Source organism: Maylandia zebra, linkage group LG15 (assembly GCF_041146795.1).
Source record: "Maylandia zebra isolate NMK-2024a linkage group LG15, Mzebra_GT3a, whole genome shotgun sequence".
Lineage (NCBI taxonomy): Eukaryota > Metazoa > Chordata > Actinopteri > Cichliformes > Cichlidae > Maylandia > Maylandia zebra.
This window is the reverse complement of record NC_135181.1, coordinates 42,555,992-42,573,451: the sequence shown is the minus strand read 5'-3', so window position 1 is coordinate 42,573,451 and position 17,460 is coordinate 42,555,992. Positions and strand designations below refer to the sequence as shown.

Sequence of the window (17,460 nt, the reverse complement as noted above, 5' to 3'; positions counted from 1 at the left end):
AGGTATATAACATTTAAAACAAATACAATATCCCATACAAACATGTGTAAAATATACAATAACAGATCAAATTAAGAGTACATTAAAAACAATAAATTTTAGTATTATTATTATCATCATCATTGCACTAAATACATTTTAAATAAAGGATACTTTGATATACATTCTACTGTAAGGTTGGAAATGTATTTTCTTCACCCTAAAATATATTTTGAAATGTATTTTGGTTTGAAACAAATATATTTTCAATTTCAAAAATATATTTTTTGAGCATCACAAATACAACATATATTTACCACATATTTGAAATATATTTTGGCCAGGAAAAATGTAATGTATGGGTATAGTCACTGACATAAAGCGATTCCTAGAAAGTAGATTCTGTTCATCTGGATGTGGTATTTTCTGTGAGCGAAATGTTTCATCACTCATCCAAGTGACTTCTTCAGTCTCAGCTGAAGTCTCAGGTAGTGATGTTAATTCAGAGTGAGCTGTTTAAATAACAACACAACATTTTATATCAGCAGATATGGTGGGTGAAATTCAAAATATACTGACAGCTCTCCAAGTAAGACTTCAGTATTAAATAAAACGGCCCGGTTATGAAGTGGAACTTTAATCTCAGCCAAATCGATTTGCTCAGGAACAAATAAAACACTGAAATAAACATAACATTTAGATGTTATCTCCATCCACAAAAGTCACAGATGATGAATGCTCGATAAAATGGGGGTAGCGAGAACATTTTGATCTACTTGACTTCGATGCGTCCTTTGAATTGGAACAGTACTTGGTCTGTGACTGATGATGTATCACAAGTCCGCATATTGAGAAACGCCTATGGACTGCATCGAGATAATAGGGAGGAACACATCGTAAACCGTGTGGTGTTTTTGAGTTTCTTTGGGTTTCTGTTGTTGTTGGGTAATGTTTGATCTCTTAAGTGTGAGCAGTGCACTGATGTGAGCGAGCACTTCCTCAGTCAGTATCACTGCGGTCCTCTGCTTGGCAGTGGAGGTTTTGGCTCAGTGTTTTCAGGACAGAGGCTCTCTGATGGACTACATGTAAAAAAAAATACACACCTGTATTTATTCATTTAAAAAATTTGCACTTTCTCTCCATTATCATTATTATTACAGTTCAAGAAGTTTATTTTATTATTTTATTGTTTTAAAATATTTTACTCTTTTTTTAACCATCCAGGTTGCCATTAAATTACAACTGACAAGTGGACAACACTGGTGAGTGATACTTAAAATAAATAAATAAACTAAATGTGTACAAAAATGCACAGGGTGTTTTGAGTGACACATGTGAAACAAAGCTACGATTGTTTAGCTCCGTCTTCTGCTGGTGGCTCAGGGGAGCTGCAGCTGTGGTGTGCAGTGGTTGAGAAATTTGTAACAGTTAGGGTACCTGGGTCGTTGACTCAGCGTTTTCAGTTTTGTACCTTTCTTTGTGTTCTCTTGGTTTATTACTGTGAAGGTTTTGGTTTCTGTATTGCATTTCTATTTTCCACGGTTCTTCTTGGTTTGTGATTTTGTAGTTCTTATGTTTGGGTTTCCATGTTCCCTCTGTTGCAGTGTCTGAACTTACTGTCTGTAAGTTCAGCCTGTGTTTCCTGTTTTACTTTGAAAGTTCGTATCTCATGTTAATGTGTCTGGTTTTGGTTCCTCTGTCCCGTCAGCCCTGATTTTCCCCAGCTGTGTTTCCCTTCTGTCTCTCATTCACTGATTGCTCCCTCTGTGTATTTAAGCCCTGTGTTTTCCTTTGTCTGGGTCATGATATACCATCTACTATGCTGTGTGTTCTGTCTTCCTGCCAGCCTGCCAGTTCAGTTTTTTTGGTACCTTCAGTTTAGTTATTTTATGTTTCAGCAATAAAGCTGTTTTGACTGCACTATTTTGCTCACGTGAGTCTGCACTTTGGGTCCTCCTACCCACCACTCCTGCATGCACACAGCTTAATCTTCTTCTTTGTTACGTCAGTCAGATGAGATCAATCACGTTCCCATGCAGATTGCACCGCTGCAGCTGCTGTCAGAGGACGGGGGGCACCCTGGGGTCATCCACATGCTGGACTGGTTCGAGGTGGAGGGGCGGGGCTTCCTGCTGGTGATGGAGAGGCCTCTACACTGTCAGGATTTGCTTGACTTGATCACGGAGAGAGGAGCTCTGTCAGAAAGCCTCTCACTCAGGTTTGCGCTCCCGCCCACCACCTTTGAAGGAGGTTGAAAGGAGGTTAATGCATTCTGCTGCAGTCGTTTAGATGTCTGTTAACATTCTGGTTCTTTGTTCTTCCCAATAGGATTTTCCATCAGGTGGTTGAGGCGCTTCTATTCATTCACTCCCGCGGCATCGTGCACATGGACATCAAAGACGAGAACATAGTGGTAAACACCATGACGATGGACATCAAAATCGTAGACTTTGGGTATGGGGCGTTGCTTAAAGACGGCATGTACAGCGAGTTTCAAGGTAACCAGTCATTCTAAGGCTACATCCACATGTACACGGGTATTTTTGAAAAGTGCACAGTGTGACATCAAAAATGATGCACACCTTTGACGTTGCGTGACTAAATCTCAATTTTCCTCATCCAGACGTAAATGGAAAAACTGAGTTTTCTAAAATCTCCACCTTGGGAGCAGTTTGCACAGAAAAAGCTGCATTTTCAAAAATACCCGTGTACATGTGGACTTAGCATAAACCTATAGCATCTTTTCCCCCTTCCCCTACAAAATTCCTCCCTGTGCCGAGTTTCGCATTGTAACCCTCCTCTCCTCACTTCCTGCGTCCTCAGGAACCCGTGTCTACAGCCCCCCCCCCCCCCCCGAGTGGATCGCGTCAAAGCCCTACAAGGCAGTCCCCCTCACCGTCTGGTCTTTGGGGGTTTTGCTATTCACCATGGTCTGCGGCTACATTCCCTTCAAGAATGACGATGAGATTTACAAAGCCTGCCCCAGGTTCACCAGGCCGGTGTCTACAGGTGAGCCTCAGGTTCTCCTCAACAGGCGTTTCCTCCAAAATCACTGTGGTTCAGGGTCACATCACCCCTCCTACATGTATAGTAAATCTTTTCAGAACCTTTCTCTTTTTTTCCCACCAGGATGCCAGTCTCTGATTCATTGGTGTCTCTCCTTCCAGCCTGAGGACCGTCCCATTCTGAAGGAGATCCTGTCACACTCCTGGATGAAAGAGGAGGAAGAAGAGGAGGGGAGGCCTGCGGGAGGAGCACGGCTCCCTTCCCTGACAGTTCCTGCGAAGTATCAGGACTCTGGACTGTTTAGGACTTTAGATTTGCAGATTGGACGTGGTCCTTATCTGCTTTCAGTTAAGCCTGGTGGCACCCTTAGCTGGAAATTATTTTTCTATATGCGTTTGCATATTTATTGATTATTTATTTTTGCTTGGGTTGCTGATTTTACACCAGACTGTGAAGCGGAGTTTCACCGTTTTTTGTTTTTTTTTTGTTTGTTTGTTTGTTTTTTTACATTTAAGTTGGGTTTGTTTTTTTTTGTTTTTTTTTGTTTTCCTTTACTGAAACCTGCAAGCAGCGACTTTGATCAGTCCCACGATAAAAGTGGAATTAAAGATAAAGTCATTTCATCACATTCTGTTTTCTGTTTGACTGACTGGAAATATACAACGTTGTAGAGCTGCAACACATTTAATTGCCACTGGACATGGCAACCTGGGTTCCCTCCGGTGGCTGACGACCACTATGGGTTGTTAGATCTTGTTATTTTGTGCTGCTTTAACATCTTCTGACACTTTGTGCCAAATTGACCCTCAAGGGGGCACATATTCCACAAGGACTGTCAGATTTGAATGACCCAGCAGCTTCAGAGAGGCACAGGGGGACAGACACAGAGGCAAAAGCCAGGCACATAGAGGCACAAGAGACACACACACACACACACACACAGGCCTACAAAGATTAAGAGTCAAAACGTAAAAGCATTAAACCACTTCTCTGTGTCACACTCTGCCTGTCAAACACGTGGCCACTGTAGCAGCTGCAAACTGCTCTTATCTAGCACTCGTAGTAACACAAGCTAAACGTATGCCCTCTGTTTTTCTGTTGCAGCACTGTATACCGCCTTAGCTCATAGCCTTCCACTCTGTATTGCTCCTTTGCCGCCCATCTCTTTAACCCTAACCCTAACCCCTAACCCATTTAAAAACCAAACACACAGACAAAGCAGAGCGAAGAAGAGGCGCACAAGGCGATTCTCTTATAGCGGTAACTGATCATGTGTTGCTCTCCACTTGTAGGATGCGTCTTGAAGGCATGTGTGGACTAGGACATGAGAGGAACAGGAACCACAGAACGGTGGTGGAATCATCGCGATAGGACACTTCTATTCACCAATTTTGAAGTTATAAAAAACATCCACAAGCACGCGTTTGAGTATATATCCAAGGCACTGAAGATCGACGAGGACGACACAGGTGAGACGAAGGAGGTTGTGCAGTGGTACAAGAAAGGGATTTCTGAGCTTGAAAGGGGTATTGCAATAGAGCTCACTGGGCATAGAGAGCAGTATGACCGAGCAAAGAGACTTCAGGATAAAATGGTCACCAACCTCACCATGGCAAAAGACAGGCTTACCCTTTTAGAGACGACACTAGTCTCTAAAAGGAGAAATGACCCCCAAGGGACATCACGTCATGCTCTTCCACAGCCAAAGTCAGCTCCTAAAAGTCAACCCGCAGGTGTTTCCACTACCATCAGACCCTCCACTCCTGTAAGACCTTCATTAAGACTAACTGATGCAAAGGTTTGTGGGTTTTTTTGGTTATTTAATAGTGCAGGCACATGCCATTTGAAGCTACCTTTCTAATGTGTAATGCTTTCTGGGACAATCTTATTCCTGCTAAGACAACCGCTCGGGTGGGAAAAACTCAGAATGGAAGACCGGCAGCTGTGAAACAGCCCCCGAAGAGGGATATGAAAAACTTCAAGAATGTGGACAGTAAACTGGCCAACTTAATTAGTGTGAATGCTTGAAAAACATTCACACTAATTAATCAGAAGAATAACCTTCGCTATCATTTATATACGTTTATGATGTTTTGCTGTTACCAGCAGTGCTAACGCTAGCTTCAATGCCAATGCTAGCAACAATGCTAACGCTAGCTATAGTGCTAACACTAGCCTTAGCAGTTGTTAACTGACAAAAAGAATATTCCTGTGATATTTCTTGGCGGTCAGTGAGACAAAAGTAAGAAATGAGCTTTATTATTGCCATTGTGGCTCAGTTTTAACAGTAATAAGAGTGCAAGCGCTAGCAGCATTGCTAATGCTAGCTGCAATGCTAACGCTAGCTGCATCGCTAACACTAACTGAAGTGCTAATGCTAGCCAGAATGCTAGCGCTAGCAGCAATGCTAAGGCTAGTAACAGTCTAACAGTAGCCTTACATAAGTGGAAATACTTCAGGTAATTAGTTTGAATTATAAAATTGCTGCTGTGTCTGTTTTATTCTATTTTTATTTTTTATTCTTTTATTTGGTGTGCTGTATTATTCTATAACCTGCTGACTATGAGTTCAGTGTATCATGTCGTGTGGGCTTTGTATTTCTGTTAGTCTGATAACACTGTACAGACAACTAACATATAATTTCTCGTCTTACACTTTCAGGAACTTGACTGACACCTGTGCTTTGCCTGGTAGGTGTGCACATACTGTAAGTGAAGTAGACCAAAATAAAAAAATAATCTGACTAATATAAGCTTTGATGGGTTCAAACTTTGTGCTAAACATTTTAAACACAATTTTATAATAAATACACATAAGTGCAGCTTAATAATTGGGCTAAAATATTTTTTTCGTACATTTTTGTAGTCACACTACATGTGATTAGTTAATCATATTTGTATTTAAAAATATTATTGCTGAATTTAATTAAATATTTATTCTTTTAAAAAGTGCCCAATTATGCAACTTTTTGCACATGGCATCCAACAACAGTTTAGCTTGAATATTTGTTTTAGTAGTCACAATTAGTTCAAACAATTACCATGTGATTTCATTTTAATACAATTATTATTTTTTCTTCTTTTTTGTTCACAGTGTGCAGAAGAAGAACAAGGACCAGATTTCCAGTCTTCTCTCTCATATCCCAACCCCTCTATCCTCTGTCCTTCTCCACCTGTTCTCTCTGCCTTCTTTCCATCTGTATTTCACCCTGTGGTTTGTGCGAAATTGTGCCAAACTAAGAATCTTATTGCGGTTTGATTTAAAGCCGTGTCTCTCCTGCTCTGTCTGTTCTCTCTTCTAAATTTTCTCTCTACCTGTTTTTCATTCTGGGCTTGCTGCTAAGTTGTGCCAAGCCTATAAAGAGAGTGCAACTGAAGAACAAACTGTCAAACGAAAGACAACTGTTTCAGACAAATAAAAACAAAGACAACATCTCCTGGTGTGTGCCACTCTTATCTTGTGAACATATTTTCTAAAGACTAAGAAACACTTGCAAGTGTGTGAAAATGCCAAGGAAGCAGAAAAAGTCACAAGCTGCAAAACAACGCTGGAAGAAGTTTGATGAGCTTCCATGAGTTCCATGAGCTTCACTGTGAGGCCGTCACAGTGATGTGGCAGGACTAGAGCAGGGCGATATGGCCAAAAATATTTATCACGATATATATTTGAAAATTTGCGATAACGATATAACTGACGATATAATTGATGCGAGACAAAATAGAACTCCACAACATTACTAGCACAAAAAGACAACCTTCCATTTATTTTCACTTAAACAAGAAGCTGGTTTTTATGTACATTAAAGCTTTATAAAAATGTAACGGTGCAAATGCAAATTCCTTGCTGAAAGTTTAACCAAAAGGCATTTCCAGTAGAAATGGGCTGACATATCCTGAGCATAACCATGTATAATATCCACTGAAGTTAAAAAGAGGTGCTTTGCAACATTAAACTGCAGTGTGCAGTACGTATTTTTTGGACCATAAGGTGCACGGGATTATAAGGCACATTAAGCGAAACAAAGCAGTCAGATAAATCAAACTTTATTAAACTCATTCTTCTTGCTTCATCCACTTCTGTACCATTGATTCATTAATGTTGAATTCTCTGGCAGCTGCTCTATTCCCATGTTGCAGTATATTAATGACTAACCTCGTATTGTGGATGGATTATCTCAGTTGTTCTCCTGACTGAAGTTTGGTCCGTTTACAGCATCCTGCCATGCGATTGCATTTGTCTCTAACCATGAGGAACCTTCACGTTAACTTTTATAAGTGGAAAAGTGTTAGTGTTCGTCCTCCAGCTTCACTGTTTATGTTATGCTAACATAGCTGTGTCGCTAGCGATCATGTAGCACATCATTATATACCAGCTAGCCCAACTTCAGTAACCCTACAAACGTCACTGCTGTTTAGTTTCCTGTCTTCATTTATGTTGGAAGTGATAGCAGAGCTGTACGTTTGATTTTTTTCAGAAATCTTTCAGTCAGAACATGCAATATCATGCTTAGGTAGCTAGCGAAACTAGCGAGCTAACTTCCGCTAGCTTCCTGCTAACTCCGTTAAATGTAATAAATTTTGTTTTCATGGATGCCTGGAAGTTAAACTTCATAGTTACACCTGGTAAAGCAGCAATGCTTATCGTTTTATTAAAGATGAAAGAATTTAGACAGTTTTTAACTCTCAGTGATGCTGCAGTGTTCGTTTGACCAGAAGCACACGGAGTTTAGGACCCAGATTACTCCCAGATTTAAGAGCATCTTAGTCCGACAAATACGACAATAACGACGGCCGCATGCATGTTCTGCAAAAAAATGTGCTTTGTCGTGTATCTGACGGACAAACACCAAACGAGGTTCCACATCACTGAAGTTGCACCATTTTTACAAACCAATTCTGGTTCATCTGTTTCACTCAACAATCGGCCATGTGCGTATGAAAACAAAGGCACTGCGCATGCGCGTTTTACTCATATTCTATCGCGACATTTCATTTTCCTATCGTTGCCTAACATTATACCGGTATTACCGTGAACGGTATAATATGGCCCAGCCCTAGGCAGGACCATCTCATGCAGAAAGAGTGAACCTTGAAAACCAGCCCTCTGTTACACATGTCTGTGCATCTCACAGCCAGGCACATCCTAAATATGGAGACTCCAGAAACAAGCAGTGCACATGTAACTCACTCACATTTCTTGCATTCCTTCATGAGAATGAAAACATGACTACAGCTGACCTTAATCTGGTCTTGGATAAAGGTAATGTGATGTACAAAGAGGCCAAGAAAAGATTTCCTAAAAATATTCATTTGGCAACCGACGAGCTGCCAGACAAAGTTGATGCTCGCAGGTCTATGTATCATGTCAACATGACACAGCTTTCCCGGTATGGGACATCTGAAGAACCTCCAGAGGAGGCAGTAGATACCTTTCTCAGCTTAGAAGCAGGACTGAGCTGCCTGTTGTCAGATGTGCAGTATGACTTACTGATTATGAGTGGATTGTGTATCGCAGCGTTCAGATCCACATCAGGCAAATATGGTTTCTTTGATCCACACTCCAGAACACCCAGTGGTCTTCCTCTACTACTACAGTCACGTAATCGTGATTCAGCAGTGATGCTGAAATTCACACTCCTGAGTGACATGATTAAGAGGCTACAAGATTCTTATGAAATGATGGAGATATCACCCTCTTGTAACTATGAACTGAAGCCTGTGCAGTTCTACAGTATGAGCACAGTCAACCTAAATGATACTATCACAGACACAGTCTGCAGACAAACAGCTGCCACTGCTGTGGCACCTACTGACTCTGATACAACTGTTGATGAAGCAAACCCCTCTACTCCAAGGAGAAACACAACCACTGGTCTGACTGAAAACATATTTTGTCAAATGTCCATTTGTACGCCACTGGTGAAACAAAAAGAAGTCCACATGACTCAGTTCACATCATATGAAGATCAGAATGAACCTCCTAATATACCAACTGAAGAATTATGCAGTGAATTAAGTTTCCTTCCATCAAGGGATGCTTTTTCATGTCAATCAAATGCTGCCATAACAAATGTTGCTGCCTGTGATCTTTCTGATATAGTTTTACAAAAACTGAAAAAAGTTAATCAACAACAAAGGCACAAAATGAAAAGAAGATTAATGGCATCAGAGAAACCCAGAAATCAGAGAAAAAAAAAACCAAAAAAGGAAAGAACAACTAAAGTATGCTTCAAATAAAGAGTACAAAGAAAAGAAAAAATCTTGCACAAGCGAGGCATATAAACCAATCCTGAAGTTAGACAAAAACAACAACAATATATTAAAAGACGCTACTGTGACAATGCTGAATTTAGACAAAAACAAAAAAATATATATAACTAAAAGGTATCAAGAAAACCCTGAATTCAGAGAGAGACAGAGATCTCGAGTGACTCAGCGTTATGCACGTGACGACCCATTCAGAGTAAGACACAAACAACTAATGAAACAACTAATGCGAGACAGGTATCAAAGTAATCTTGCATTCAGGATTATGCACAACATGAGATGTGCAATGAAAATAAAAAGGAAATACAGATGGGTGAACAGACAAACCCAAGAGAGTGACAACAGTGTGATCAACGAGGCCATATCTGTGTTAAAATCACAAATCAAAGCTGAACCATCATAGCCATGTACTGTATGTTTTAAGGCTTCATTTCCAAACCAAGTGCGACCCCGCACAAGGTCAAAGTATGTCAAAAACCCACGTGTGGTTGCAACATGTTTGACAGGAAGGTTTGTTCATCTTTGTGATGAAAACTGCAGAAATGAGCAGTGCAATGTGCCTGATGAGAGAAAGAGAGAGTGGATTTGTCACACCTGCCACGATCATCTTAAAAATGGATTCATGCCAGCACTTGCTGTTGCCAATAAACTGGATCTTGCTGATATTCCGAACTGTCTGATCTCAACATACTGGAGAGACATCTCATAGCCAAGTGCATACCATTTGCCAAGATCATTCCTCTTCCCAAAGGCAGACAGAGAGCAATTAGAGGAAATGTGGTCTGTGTCCCATCAGAGGTGCAGGAAACTGTTGAAGCACTACCTCAATTGAGAATTAATTCTCAGGTGATGAGAGTAAAACTGAAGAGATGCTTGTCTTACAAAGGTCATCAGCTGTTTCAGACTGTAAGCTGGTCTAAACTTGTGCAAGCACTGCATAAACTCAAGCAGATTCATCCACAGTATAAGGATGTGAGCATCAGAGATGATGCTGAGCTATGTGACCCAACACTTCCTGATGAAGATGATGATGATGATGAAAACATGAATGAGGACGATTATGATGAGGCTGATTTAATGGAAATTGACAGCTGTGAGAAAAATGCACTGAGTGAAGCACAAAATAAAAATGAACAGGACATTGACATGTTACCCTGTGATGGTGAACAATCACGTGAACAGATGAGAGATGATTCAGAGCAAGAAGATGGACTGACTAATGGTGGTTTTGCACTCGAGTCCTGTTTGCAGCCCCCTGATGTGGCTGAGGAGATATTATGTTTCAGTGAAGGAATCTACTCTGTTGCTCCTGCAGAGAGAAACAATCCAATAAGTTTTTTCAAAACACCTAAACTGGAGGCCATGGCCTTCCCTGTGCAGTTTCCTACAGGTCAAAACACACTTGATGAAAGAAGGTTGATCAAAGTATCCCCCAGTGGGTATTTCAAATCAAGACTTTTCTGCATTGATGATCGTTTTGCCAAAGACACAAACTATTTGTTCTTTGCACAGTTTGTGACTGAAATACACTTGGCTACATCCAGCATGACAATACAGTTAAGGAAGGCAAAGCCTCTGACCAGAGATGGGAGAAAAATAACCTCAGGCATGTTACAAGATAAACATGAGGTGGAGAAACTGGTGCGAAATAAAGACGCAGTGAGATTCATGCAACCTCTGAGAGGAACCCCAGCCTATTGGGAGAAAACCACAAGAGATCTTTTTGCCATGATCAGACAGTTGGGAACTCCCACGTTCTTTTGCACATTTTCGGCCGCTGAAATGCGCAGGCCTGAAGTGATTGAGGCAATAACAAGGCAGCAAGGTGAACAAGTGAATTTTGAAGGACTCGACTGGTCGGCAAAGTGTGACATCCTGAGAAGCAATCCTGCGCATGTTTGACAAGAGAGTTGAAGCATTATTCAGAGATTTACTCTTATCTCCTGCAGAGCCACTTGGCAAAGTCATTGACTACTTTTACAGAGTTGAGTTTCAGCACAGAGGAAGCCCACACATACACTGCCTCCTGTGGGTAGAAGGTGCTCCTGTGTTTGAGGAGGATGATGAGCAAACTGTTGTTGATTTTATAAACAAATACATCACAGCTCAGCTGCCTGATCCACATAAACAACCTGAACTGTACAAGAAAGTAACAGAAGTGCAAAAACACAGTAAGAACCACACAAAGACGTGCTTTAGGAGTTTAAGCTCCGGGTGCCGTTTTGGTTTTCCCAAACCACCCTGCAATGAGACAATGATCACAAGACCCAGTGAGGATGATGCACTGGAAGTAGAAATAGCAAAGAACAAGCTCAGACTACTGAACCAGCTGCTGAATGAACCTGAAACTGCTTCCATGAGTTTAGAGCAGCTCTTGGCAAGATGCAAGTTGACACATGCAGAATATGAGCGATACCTGAATAAAATGAACACAAGGAGTACGATCATACTAAAGCATGATCCAAAAGACTCTTGGATAAATGGCTATAATCCACATCTGCTTGAAGCCTGGAACAGTAATATCGACATAAGCTTTGTTTTAGATGCTTTTGGTGCTGCAAATTATTTAATGAAATATATATCAAAAAAAGAGGGCGGGCTATCTGAGTACCTGAAAACTGTCATTGAGAACTCCCATAAGGACAGTGTAAATGAGTGCGATGAAATGAGAGCCGTCATGCAGGCATATTCAAAGAAGCGAGAGATCAGTGCACAGGAGTGTGTTGCTCGTGCATGTGGTCTTCACATGAAGCAATGCTCACGTGCTGTAATATTCATTCCAACTGATGATAATCCTGTGAAAATGAGTCGTCCCCTGTCAGTTCTGGAAAACACAACACCTGAGTCTTCCAATGTTTGGATGACATCTTTGAATGACAAATACAAAGCCAGACCTGAAACACCAGAGTATGAGGAGATGTGCATGGCAGACTTTGCTGCTACTTGCAGGATTGTCTATGGCCAACAGAAAAAAGGTAAAGATGTTTTGCCTCTTCTCAATGAGATGGGATTTGTGCAAAGGCGCAAAAACGATAAGCCTGCTATCATCAGATTTCACCAGTGCTCACAAGAAAAACATCCAGAGCAATATTACGGAAGACTGCTTAAACTGTACCTTCCTCATTGTTCAGACCACGAACTGAAAACACCATCTTTGCCAACCTATCAGGCTTTCTATGGTGCTGGCTGTGTACAGCTACCAGATACTGACCGTCTTGAGTACGTGCAACACATTGTCAAAAGAAACAGAGAGAAATATGAGAAAAACGGTGAGATCGAGAGCGCTGTTGAGGAATATGAGCAGAACAGAGGTGTGACTGACGAATGGTGTAATCTGGCACCTGAATCAGATCTCGTAAGGTTGCCACTTGTTGAACAAGAAAGAGAGCGAGACAATGAAAATGAACAGGAAGATGTGACCGACTACAGCCGTCAGGCTGATGCTTCAACAGAAGTCAGAGCCATCAGGGAACCCCCTGCTATTGATCCCACATTGTTACGTCAGATGTTTCAGAATCTGAACAAGAAGCAAGCCTGCATATTTTATGCAGTTAGAGACTGGTGCATTAAAAGAGTCTGTGCTCTAAATCCAGAGCAGTTTTTCTTTTATATTAATGGTGGTGCTGGAACAGGAAAATCACATCTTATCAAATGCATCTACTCAGAAACATCTAAGATACTGAGCAAAGTGCCCAGATATGCAGACGACGTTGACATATCAAGACCCACTGTCCTGTTAACTGCTTTCACTGGGACTGCAGCTTTTAACATTTCTGGAACAACACTGCATTCTCTTCTCAAGCTGCCTAGAAGCTTAAAACCTCCAATTCAGGGACTTGGCAATCAGCTGGATGAAGTCAGATCAGAACTTTTGAATGCTGAAATAATCGTCATTGACGAAGTGTCTATGGTGTCAAGACATCTCTTTGCATATGTAGATGCAAGACTCAAACAGATCAAAGGGACTCGGAGACCCTTTGGAGGCATGTCAGTTATTGCTGTCGGAGACTTCTATCAGCTACCCCCAGTGCGACAGTCTAAACCTCTCTGTGTGCACGACCCGTCCGAGATCGACCTGTGGCGGGAGCATTTTCAAATGATCACTCTGACCGAGATTATGCGTCAGAAAGATGATGTTGTCTTTGCTGAGATGCTGAACAGAATTCGTGTGAAAGGAAAGTTGGATGAGCTTTGTGAAGCAGATAGAAATTTGTTGTCACAGGCCATAACTGAACCAGCCCTTTGTCCGACTGATGCGTTGCACATTTTTGCAACTAATAAAGAAGTGGATGCACACAACTCTTCAACACTGGCTCTGCTCCATACTCGTATCATTGACATCCATGCAGATGATTTTAGAAAAGATCCTAGAACTGGCAGAATGGCACTTCAAGACAGACCATTCAAAGGAGGTAAAAACAAGTTACCAGACACACTGAAAGTTGCAGAAGGAGCTCGTGTCATGCTCACCAGAAACATTGACATACAAAATGGTTTGGTTAATGGAGCTTTTGGAATACTACTTAGAGTAGTTCACTCTGAAAACGACCAACACATCATCAAGCTTGTACTTAAAATGGATAATGAGACATCTGGAAAGAATAACCGCACACCAGCAGACGACATGGTGTACATTGAGAGAGCAGAGGAGAATCTGAAGCAGAAAGGAGTGGTACGAAGACAGTTCCCAGTGAAGCTGGCCTTTGCATGTATAATACATAAGGTACAGGGTATGACAACTACATCAGCTGTTGTCTCTCTTAAGAGCATTTTTGAGCCCGGCATGGCCTACGTAGCTGTCAGTAGAGTGACGTCTCTCAGTGGACTGTATCTTCTTGATATGGAGGAGAAAAAAATATTCACCAACCCAGAAATCACTGCAGCGCTTGAGAACATGAGACAAGCCAACCTTGATGACATGATGCCTCTTCTACACGTGAGACAAACACTGAGCAGGTCAGACGTTTTCACCATTGTTCATCATAATACAGAGGGACTGCCAGCTCACATTAATGACATCAAGAGTCACCATGAATTGTGTCTAGCAGATGTTTTGTGCCTAACAGAAACACACCTGCGGGGCTCTTTTGTCGCAGAGTCTCCACTTGAAAAATTACAATTTGTTCAAATGCAACAGACACCTGTCCTACACAAACTTTCCCCAGATGGCAAACAGAAGTGGTGGTGGAGTTGCTGTTTATGTGAAAAGTGACATTTAAGTGCATGAAAAACAGTACATCCATAATGTAACTGACCTTGAATTTCTGGCTTTAAAGGTTGAAGCACCAGTCAGTGCTCTGATTGCAGTTGTGTACAGACCTCCAGACTACACTCTGAGGCCATTCCTGAAAAACCTGGTAAGCCTATTAGACTCATTAGAGATCATGGACTGTCATCCCATCATAGTTTGTGGTGATTTTAATGAGAATGTTTTATCCAGTGCAAACAAACCAATCCTGGAACTGTTTGAGTCTAGGGGATACGCACAGGTCATCACTGCCCCTACCACTGAGAAGAACACACTGCTTGACCTAATTTTCATTTCTCAGCCAGAGCGATGTCTCCATTCTGGAGTCATGAAGACCTACCATAGTTACTATGACCCTGTATACTGTGTATTGTCCTGTGATAAGATAAGATAAGATAAGATAAGATAAGATAAGATAAGATAACCTTTATTAGTCCCACATGTGGGAAATTTGTTTTGTCACAGCAGGAAGTGGACAGTGCAAAAGTTATGAGGCAAAAATTAGAATACAATAAGAATAAATACAGTACACAACTGTACAGAATAGAATAAAATAAAATACTATATACAGTAGAATAAAATAAAATAAATATACAATAAGATAAAAATAGAATACAAATACTATATACAACTGAGTAAAAATACAACGATGACAGAAAGGATTATTGCACTTAGTATTATTGCATATGTATGGATGTGTGTGCTTGATCAGTTAAAGTCTTTATTATGGAGTCTGACAGCAGTGGGGAGGAAAGACCTGCGAAATCTCTCCGTCCCACACCGTGGGTGCCGCAGTCTCCCACTGAAGGAGCTGCTCAGTGCTTTCACAGTCTGCTGCATGGGGTGGGAGACGTTGTCCATCAGGGATGACAGCTTAGCCGCCGTTCTCCTGTCACTCACCACCTCCACTGGGTCCAGAGGGCATCCTAGAACAGAGCTGGCCCTTCGGATCACCCTGTTCAGTCTCTTCCTGTCCACAGCAGAGATGCTGCCGCCCCAGCAGACCACACCATAAAAGATAGCAGAAGCCACAACAGAGTCATAGAAGGTCTTCAGGAGTGGGCCCTCCACTCCAAACAACCTGAGTCTCCGCAGCAGGTACAGCCTGCTCTGCCCTTTCCTGTAGAGGGCGTCTGAGTTATGAGTCCAGTCCAGTCTGTTGTTCAGATGAACACCAAGGTACCTGTAGCTGTCCACAGCCTCAATGTCCATACCTTGGATGTTCAGTGGTTGCAGTGGAGAATGCTTGTGCCTGCGGAAGTCTACCACCAGTTCCTTGGTTTTACTGGCGTTGATCTGGCGGTAGTTCAGCTGGCACCAGTCCACAAAGTCTTGGGTCAGACCTCATGATTCATGATGATTCATGATCTAGATCTTTGAATAGAAAGTAGAACAATATTTAAAAGTTGACTTAAGAAAAAAACGCCCTGCATTGCAGTATAATGTTTGAATTGTTTACATAAAATACAATTACATGAATTAAGTAATGATATCAGTAAAAGATGACAATTTTATTTATTACAGAAAATCCAAAATTCACTAATAGTAACCTATAAATGTCAGAAAAATCAAATATAGCAGTTTAAAATGAACAGTGTAGGCATATCCTCTCTGCAGCCAGGCTTCAACATCCTGCCAGGCTGCCCCAGTCTCACTGTGGCTGGGAGGGAGGGAGGGTGGACCAGAGGATTGCCCACACAACAAATAAATGTTCAACAGCTTCTTCATTGTTTCTGAGAGAACAACAATGACTAAAGGTTGCTTTTTAAAAAAACAAACAAACAAACAAACAAACAAACAAACAAACCTAATTACAGCAATAATGACAGTTAAGCCACTTTATGTGTGCCTCTATTTTGAAATACTATTTACAAAAATTTTATTATTTTGGTTTGTTATAAACTTTAACCTTTTTCAAAAGTATACGATTATATTTTTGGACAAATTTTTCTATGAAACATACATTTTTATGAGCTTTTATCATGTTTTGGCCAGTGCAATCATCAGGGTGGGTCTGGGTTGATAACTGCACATTTCTGGCCAGAAATGTTTCAGCAGTGTTACATATGTAGTACATATGTAACACTTGCTTTCTGTTACCAGCCGATACCCTACTTTTGTATAGACATTGGATGGTGTGAGGTTGGGAGTTTGGGGGGGGGGGGGGGGGGGGGGGGGGTGTTAGGTTTCCTTTTTTTTTTTTTTTGTTAAGAGAGACACAGTCCTCCTGTGTCTTCTCCAAGCTTCACATGTAAAATCCAACAGTGTGAAGCACATAGCAGCCAGAAACTGTAATGCCACAGATCAGAGAGGCTTCATCATCACCATCTTCATCGCCGTACGATCAGAGCGTGAGACTTCACATCTGGAGCACAGGAGAGATTAGTCTTCCTTCTAGCTTGTCCCACAAGCAGTCGGTGAGATTTACTCACAACAAAAAGAGTTAATGACATAATTTCCATGAAAACATGTATTCATTCTTTGTAAAGTGTTTAAATTGTGTTTTCACTTGACCTTAGGAGTGTTAGAGTGTATTGTAATGTCTGTACTCAGGTGTTTCCCTCTGTGATCCATCCCCTTCAGAGCTGAGACACTCAGGACTGAACAGACTGCACAGTTTCTGTGACTGAGCCTCCAAAACACCTTCTTTGAAACCACACATGATAGAAGGGCTTTATATTTGCAGCAGCACTACTACAGGTATTCAGTTTATTACAGGATGTGTTTGTTTCTTAGGACCAGCTCTGAGTGCACACTACCTAACATATACACCTTTCTGTTCATTACAAACCAACTACTCTGGATCATATGGCCAGTTGGCAGGAATGTTGCTGCAGGAAAACATCCCTGGAGATCACCATCATTGTCAGACTGATTGTGCCTCTGTGCAGTGTCAAGATCCTCCCTAAATGAGTGTGTAAGTTGACATTTTCATTATTTTATTCCCTTTGACAAGACAAG

General features: G+C 41.3%; 1 protein-coding gene across 3 annotated transcripts; it reads left to right on the top strand.

Moving 5' to 3' along the window:
• The first annotated feature begins 1,785 nt into the window (after positions 1–1,785).
• LOC101469411 (serine/threonine-protein kinase pim-2-like) lies at positions 1,786–3,613 on the top strand. Of its 3 annotated transcripts, none has more exons than XM_076874527.1 (5): positions 1,786–1,912; positions 2,019–2,197; positions 2,308–2,477; positions 2,803–2,988; positions 3,109–3,613. In XM_076874527.1, the coding sequence occupies exons 2-5, from the start codon at positions 2,073–2,075 to the stop codon at positions 3,393–3,395; spliced, it is 768 nt and encodes a 255-aa protein (XP_076730642.1). In that variant the 5' UTR covers positions 1,786–1,912; positions 2,019–2,072; the 3' UTR covers positions 3,396–3,613. The 3 variants fall into 3 exon arrangements, with proteins under 3 accessions (XP_076730642.1, XP_076730641.1, XP_076730643.1); XM_076874526.1 differs by having other exon boundaries at positions 1,989–2,197; XM_076874528.1 differs by having other exon boundaries at positions 1,989–2,197; positions 3,147–3,283.
• Positions 3,614–17,460: the final 13,847 nt, after the last annotated feature.